The following is a 7,613-nucleotide window of genomic DNA, read 5'->3' on the forward strand; positions in this document are numbered from 1 at the left end:
TCACCTTTTCTCACAACATGCCCTCTTGAGAGACATGCTCATTTTGAAATCCTGCAAAGTACATACATGTGTAAGCAGTGGTTACTGGCACCTCAGCTACTGCAGCTTTGTGGTTCACCAGTCATCTGTTTAAAAAAAAGGTTTGGCCTTACTGACTTTGGTTGGGAACACCCACAAAAAGTGAAAGCAAGTGATGTGAACTAATGCCCTCCAGCTAGAATAATTTCAACACATTTTAGAAAGAATTCATATAATTTCAGACAGAAGTTTGATAGTTACGTTCAAAATATCAATTTCAGCATACAGTAAAATTAGCAAAGTTAGTGATGGAAACCAGGCCTGTCTTGGTAGGGCCTGAGTCCCTGCCATGAGTGCTTGCTGTGACAGCCTGCAGGGGAGGTTTTCACAACATCTAACTTTGAGTGCCCATACAAGAAGCTGGAACCACCCTGTCCTATTGTTCCTCTATTGTCCCACAGGAAACTGCAGCTAAGTCCATTGTCTTGGATCAGTTCAGTGACATACAGAAAAGCCCAGTGATGTGACCCTAGGCAGTGGCAGTGCTAAGGAGGAGGTGGGAACAGAATTTGGGAACAAGGATATGCCATGGATCAGCATTACCCAGAGTGTGGTGAGTGTGGAACAAAACTGACAGTGCCTGAAATCTGCTGCCCTCCACCTGACAGCTGCTGCCCCACAGGGACCCGATGCAGAAAGCTGTGTCTCCCTCCTAGACTGGCTTCCAGCAGAAAGAGCCTCCAGTTCACTTGCTTGTGCTGCTCATTGACTGCAGCCTGGGCCCACAGACCCACACCCCAAAGCCAGTGCTCCAGCAGCTCACACTCAGCTTCACAGAGTCAGAATCACAGAATCACTTATGTAGGAAATCTCAGATCATCAAGTACAAACTCTGACCCAAAACCAGGTCAGCAGATCATGGCACCGAGTGCCACATCTACTCTTTCCTTAGGTACACCAAGGGACTTTGACTACACCACTTCCCTGGACAGTCCATTCCATTGTCTCACCACTCCTGTGAAAAAATTCCTCCTAACGTTCAACCTAACCCTCCCCTGGCACAGCTTGTTTCCTCTTCTGTTGCTGGTTGCCTGGGAGAAGAGGCCAACTCTCACCTGGCTACAGCCTCCTTTTGGGTGGTTCTAGAGACCAATAAGGTCACCCCTGAGCCTTCTTTTCTCCAGGCTAACCAGCCCCAGCTCCCTCAGTCGCTTCTCACAGGACTTGTGCTTCAGACCCTTCACCAGCTCTATTGCCCTATCTGAATCCGCTCCAACACCTCAATATCCTTCCTGGATTAAAGGGCTCAGAACTGGGCACAGTACTCGAGGAGTGGCTTCAGCAGTGCTGAGTGCAGGGGCAGGATTACTGCCCTGCTCCTCTTAGCCAGGATGCCACTGACTTTCCTGGCCTCCTGGGCACACACTGGCACATTTTCCGATGCTGTTCACCAGCACCCCAGTCCCTTTTACACGGGGCAGTTTTCCAGCCAGTCGGCCACGGGGTTGTTGTCACCCAAGTGCATTTGGCGTTTGCTCTTGCAGAACCTCATACAAGTAGCGCCCATCGGTCCAGCCCGTGCAGACCCCTCCGCAGAGCCTGCGTGCCGGGCGGTACGGGGGCTGTGCAGGCGGCTGCGGGCGCTACTGGCAGCGGCACAAAGCGATCGCGGAGAGCGCTTGGGAAGGCGACCGTAGTGGTGTGGGCAGCGGCGGACCCGCAGGCTGCCCCGCGGGGGCCGGGCCGGGCCGGTGGCGGGGCCGGGTCGGTAGCGGTGACGGTGACGGTGACGGTGACGGTGGCGGGGCGGTGGCGGCAGCGGGCCAGCCGGCCCGGGTGACGCGGCGCTGCGACACTGGCGCCGCAGCTGGGCGGAAGGCGAGGGGAGGGGCGGGGGCGGGGCCCTTTCTTCGCAAGCCCAGCCCCCGGGGCGGGCTGGCCAATGGGGAGGGGGGGCGTGTCCGGCGCGGCCCGGCATTAAGCCCATGCGCGGGGCCGCTCCCGCCCTTTCGGCTTGAGCGGCAGCAGCGTTTCCCTCCCGGCGGCTCCGGCGCGGCGCGAACATGGCGGACCAGGCCATCTCCTTCCTCAAGGACTTTCTGGCGGGCGGCGTCGCCGCCGCCATCAGCAAGACGGCGGTGGCGCCCATCGAGCGGGTCAAGCTCTTGCTCCAGGTCAGCGGCGTCGGCGAGAACGGGTGGCGTGGGCAGCGCCCCTCTCTGTCCCCGCGGGCGCCGGGCCGGGCGAGGACAGAGGGACGGGCGGGGGCCGCGGCCAGCGGGGACAAAGGGCGCGAGCCAGGCGGCGGCGGCGGCTGGCGGGGAGGTCACGTGAGCGGCGGCGGGGAAGCCGAAGCCGGTTCCGCCATGCGGGGCGGGGAGGGAGGGCCGAGCCGGGCCGAGGGGGGCGGCCGCCGCTGGTGTCACTTCCTGCCGCCCCCGCTGCCGGCGCCGAGGGCATGGCAGGGAGGGGAGGGCGGCCGCTCTCCGCCGCCATCTTGGCGGCCTTCACGTGATGCGCGCCCGGGCCGCGATTGGGCCGCGGGCGGGGCGGAGCCGGGGCGCGGCCGGCGCGCGCGGCCCGGCGTGACCCGGTGGCGCCCCAAGGTGACTCGAGTGACCTTCGCGCCGGCCCGGCTCTGGCCCCGCGGCTGGCCGCTCCTCACTCACCCTCAGCCCCTGTACCTCGGGCTGGCAGCTCTGTCGCCTAACGCGGCTCTCAGGCGATTCCCACCAAAGGCCCGTCTTTGTCAGTAAAGGCTCGCACCTCTATGTATGCCCTATGTATTTGTCTTATACTTGCCCTTGCACCTCACAGAGTCAGTTTGGTAAAGACCACAGGAAGATCATGGAGCCCAACCTAATGCCACGTAGTCTAATTTAAAGTAGACTGTGGCACTAAGTGCCATGTCCCGTCTTAAACACCTCTAGGGATGGTTGCTTCACCAGTCCCTAGGCAGTCCATTCCGAAGTCCAATCACGTTTTGTCTGAAGAAATTCCTCCCCTAGTTACTCCTAAACCTTCCTTGGCACAGCTTGAGGCTGTATTCTCTTGTCCTGTCACTAGTTGCCTGGGAGAAGAGGCTGGCCCCCACCTTGCTGCAGTCTCCTTTCAGGAAGTTGTAGAGGAATTGCTTGCGGTTTTCTATTCTTAATTTGCCAAGTCCTGAATTCTGAGAAAGCTTGGAAGCAATTTTAAGTCTTTTTCTTTAAAATAACAACAATGGCCACTCAGAATTAACAACTTTGTTTTATAGTGGAAGCAGGTTTAAGCCCAGCTGCAGCATAGACCTGTCAGGACAAGTGATCAATATCTGTGTTTTTATTTGCAGGTGCAACATGCGAGCAAACAGATTGCTGCTGATAAGCAGTACAAGGGTATCATCGATTGTGTAGTGCGTATTCCAAAGGAACAAGGAGTGCTGTCCTTCTGGCGAGGAAACCTGGCAAATGTCATCAGATACTTCCCAACTCAAGCTCTTAATTTTGCCTTCAAGGATAAGTATAAGCAGGTGTTTTTGGGAGGTGTAGACAAGCACACTCAGTTCTGGAGGTATTTTGCTGGTAACCTGGCATCTGGTGGTGCAGCTGGAGCCACTTCCCTCTGCTTTGTCTACCCCCTGGATTTTGCAAGAACCCGTCTGGCTGCTGATGTCGGAAAAGCTGGTGCAGACAGAGAATTCTCTGGTCTCGGGGACTGTCTAGTCAAAATCACCAAGTCTGATGGTGTGCGTGGCTTGTACCAAGGGTTCAATGTCTCTGTCCAAGGCATCATCATCTATAGAGCTGCCTACTTTGGGATCTATGATACAGCAAAAGGTAATACTTCAGAGGAGATGTGGAAAGCCTGTTTTTAGAATTGTATTGTCTGGTTTTGGATATTTGAAGGTGAAGGGGGATATCAGTGCTACATCTGTGACACTGCTGTACACAAGGGAAAACTTGTGTTAATCACAGCAGCCTACCTGCAAGTACTGGTTTTGTACTTCAAGCAGTTGCTTCTTTTATGTTCAGTGCATAATGAAGTTACACTGGACCAGTCCAAGTGTGTGTGGCTGAATGGGATTGGACAGTGGTTTTGCAAAGTAATTTTTAAGCTTGACATTTGGGGAAATAAGCCATTGATACTAGTTTGTAATGCAATGTTACCCACAGGGACAGTGACTTAATTTAGTGATGGTTCTTTACTAAAAGCATAGTGAATAGTCAAGTCTTCTCATGCCAGTCTAAAAAGAATGCTTGTACTTAAGTTGTAACCTACTGTGATTACTGAGAAGAAAGCCTTGTAAATATGGCTTCAGTATGTTTAAAGTTTGTGAAGTGTTTTGCTGCAGTTTTATTTAGAGTATGGGTTCTACAGAGTTTTATACTAGTTTATCTAGTAAAATAGCTGTCATGCAGGGAGTGAGCCAGAGGAGGATGTGCAAGGTGAAAAGCTAATTGCTGTTTTTGTTTTACTGCAGGCATGCTCCCAGATCCCAGGAATACTCACATTGTTATCAGCTGGATGATTGCCCAGACAGTGACTGCTGTGGCTGGCGTGGTCTCCTATCCTTTCGACACAGTGCGGCGTCGCATGATGATGCAGTCAGGACGCAAAGGAGGTAGGCTGCAAATCCACACAGCTGTCAATGCTTTGTAAAACAGCATTAACAAGATGGAGTTGTTTTTTTACTAGTAGCCATCCTGAGTTACAGTTCGTTGTTCCATAAATCTGGCTTATTATATTGTACTCAAATGAGGAAATGCAGTAAGGCTCAACCTGAGATTATCAGGATTTATGCTGAGGATTTTTCATTATGGAACGTGAAATTAAAAATGATGGACTACCTGTTTGCATTGTTCGATTAAACAAAGATTAAAAAGGAGGCATAATAGTTTTAGTAAGTATTGTGTTGCATTTTTCAGTTGTGGTTTGGGACATCACAAAGCAGTTTAGTGAAACAAAGGGCAAATGTTAAAATTACCTGAGATGAAATAGGGATTAAGAATAACTCTTTGCTCTTTTCCTGCAGCTGATATCATGTACTCTGGAACAATTGACTGCTGGCGGAAGATTGCAAGGGATGAAGGAGGAAAGGCCTTCTTCAAGGGTGCATGGTCTAATGTTCTCAGAGGCATGGGGGGTGCTTTCGTGCTTGTGCTGTACGATGAATTCAAGAAAGTAATTTAAACAGCCTAAATAGAATTGGAAATCAAGTTGAGCAGATCATGTAGAATAACTACCATTATGGACCATTGACCTTCAAGAAATTCCTGTGAGTCTTATTTATGGGAGCCAGATGATACTTGTAGATGGGGCTGGAAACTGACATAGAGGGCTGATCCACTTCTCTGTAGCATGCGTGAAAACACTGAATCTGGCAATTCAGTGTGACAGCTTTTCTTTACAGCAGTAAGGAATGAGTGGCGTTGGTTCTGGGTCCAAAGTTGTTAGGTCCAATTTAGGCAGAAAAACTATCATTTGCCTGTGGATCAGCCTTCAGTTTCAAGTCCTATCTTATAGGACCATAAAATTGTATTTGAAAGCGTTTGCTAACAAATCATGTTTTTTTCCACTTGTACTGAAGCACTATGTACCATTTTGCACAGCTGAACATCTAGCAACTTTGTTCTTAAATTGGGGCATTCTGCTGTAAAACAATAAACATACTTACTCGGTCTGTGTTGAAATTATTACATAAAAGCTTTGGAAAAGCCTCTTGTATTTCAAAACTTGTTTCAGATTATGGGTCCTCTGATACCTTTACACAAATAAGCTTTTTAAAAAAATAATTAAATGTGAGATATTTAGAGAGGAGGGGTGGGCAAGCATGGGTTATACTAATAGAAACCACTCCCATTCTTTGTGCCTGATAGTGTATGATGGGCTGCTGCAAGTGGCTTTTTGCATGATTCTTAAAAATTTATTTACAACTTCTATGATGTGAAATTATGGGGTGGGGGTTCAGTTGTAGTGCTAGGAAAACCCAAAGTACCAAGGACTGGTGAAAAGTAATGCTCTTGCCCTTGGTAAAACAGCCTAAAATAAATAATTTTTGGTCAAATCAGTATGGAAAGCATCATGGCATTCATGCAAAAACCCAGGAACCCAGTAAATGCCTTCAACTTCTGAGTGACCTATGTATTGTATTGTTGCTGCAGGTTGGAAATATTGATAGTGCCATTCAGGCACTGTTTGGCCTCATCTGTAGCAGTGGTCAGTGGCTCTGTGGAAGCTTGAATTTAATCTGAAATGAGTTGCAGTCCAATAGGTGAAGTTGAAGGGTTGTGGGGAGGGAATGTGTGTGCTTCTATGTAGCTGTAAAATAATAGATCAGAGTAGGTCAGCCTTCAGTATTAATTGATTGATGTTTAGGGATGGTCAGAAGACCAGATTGAGTAATTTCTCATAACTGCTCTTTGAGATATTGTAATACCTATGTGCTGTTCTTCATATGTATATAATCTTTTGTATTTTGTAATCTGCAAAGGCATCCTAGAGGGACCAGTAGAGGAAAACAAGGCATTAATTTTCATGTTTAAGGAGCTCTCCCTATATCTTGAGAAAGAAAAAGTGTCACTGTATGACTCATTGAAGGCTGACTGAGCTGTCTTGAGTTCTTCTGTGTGCCTTCTGAGATTGCTATTCAAGATGGAGTATTTAAATTACCTGCTTGGCTTTGGCTGGTTATTACCTTCCTCCTGAGTGTACTTTTTTCCTTTCACTGTTGCACAAGCACTGCTTTCAACATCTGTATGAGAATGTAAGGACATTACACAGCTACTTTGTACACAGGCTACTGGCAGACTTCATGTACCTGCTGCAAGAGGTTCTTGCATCCTGTGGGGCAGTAGCAGCTCCCTCTCGTGCAGGCAGGGCATTTGGTGTTAACCCTGCCAGTCAGTTCTCTGAGGGAGCAGGGGAAGACATTTTGTCTATAAAAAAGCATTAATCAGGTTTCTTTCTGTATCAGTGCCTTGCAAGGGTAGAGATGATTATGGGATACCTCCTTGTGAGCGAGCCCAAGCTTTGTGAGAGAAGCCAAATGTGGTTTCTTCAGCAGCCCCTGACAGGGAAGGACTTTCACACCCAATCTCTCCTTCAGAACAAGGCTTAACCAAAAGAAATAGGAAAAGAAACAAAACCTCCCAAATTTGCTCTAAACCAGGACGCAGAGTTAAACTCGAACTGCAATTTCCTTATGCTGTACATTGAATATGAACTAATTTGTGGTGTTCAGATTTTTTTTTATTTTTAATATACGGCTTCCCTTAGTCATGCAGCAGCAATTTCCAGTGTGTGATGCAGTTTAGGGATGTAAGAGGCAAACAATAAATGAGACTTTTAAAAAAAACATTTGTTCTCTGTCTTATTGAAACACTGGAATTCATTCATTTTGAATAGTATAAACAGGAAAACATCCAGCATTTCTAAAAGAAAATACTGGCATCTACAGCCTATATTATTTTTAAAAGGTGTTGGAAGTAGCATTTGCACCCTTTGAAGGGAGAAACTAAAATGCATTTGTGAGGAAGTTTTACATTTAAGATCTAGCCATTAAATATTAGATTTTATTTCATTTCTCACAACTGTTAGATTTTTTTGAAGGCTTT

General features: G+C 48.2%; 1 protein-coding gene across 1 annotated transcript; it reads left to right on the forward strand.

Annotated features, from left to right (window-relative positions):
* Positions 1–1,994: 1,994 nt before the first annotated feature.
* On the forward strand, positions 1,995–5,678 carry SLC25A6 (solute carrier family 25 member 6). The gene is made up of 4 exons (XM_058800049.1): positions 1,995–2,192; positions 3,350–3,836; positions 4,481–4,621; positions 5,033–5,678. The coding sequence occupies exons 1-4, from the start codon at positions 2,082–2,084 to the stop codon at positions 5,188–5,190; spliced, it is 897 nt and encodes a 298-aa protein (XP_058656032.1). The 5' UTR covers positions 1,995–2,081; the 3' UTR covers positions 5,191–5,678.
* Positions 5,679–7,613: the final 1,935 nt, after the last annotated feature.

The sequence above is a fragment of the Ammospiza caudacuta genome, chromosome 2 (genome assembly GCF_027887145.1).
Source record: "Ammospiza caudacuta isolate bAmmCau1 chromosome 2, bAmmCau1.pri, whole genome shotgun sequence".
Lineage (NCBI taxonomy): Eukaryota > Metazoa > Chordata > Aves > Passeriformes > Passerellidae > Ammospiza > Ammospiza caudacuta.

What these genes read in the sequence shown, in the direction of transcription:
- SLC25A6 (XM_058800049.1), top strand. Translation starts at nt 2,082, where the DNA reads ATGGCGGACCAGGCCATCTCCTTCCTCAAGGACTTTCTGGCGGGCGGC. An exon ending in GGGTCAAGCTCTTGCTCCAG is followed by an intron (nt 2,193 to 3,349) that starts GTCAGCGGCGTC and finishes TTTTATTTGCAG; the next exon opens with GTGCAACATGCGAGCAAACA. An exon ending in GCAGTCAGGACGCAAAGGAG is followed by an intron (nt 4,622 to 5,032) that starts GTAGGCTGCAAA and finishes CTTTTCCTGCAG; the next exon opens with CTGATATCATGTACTCTGGA.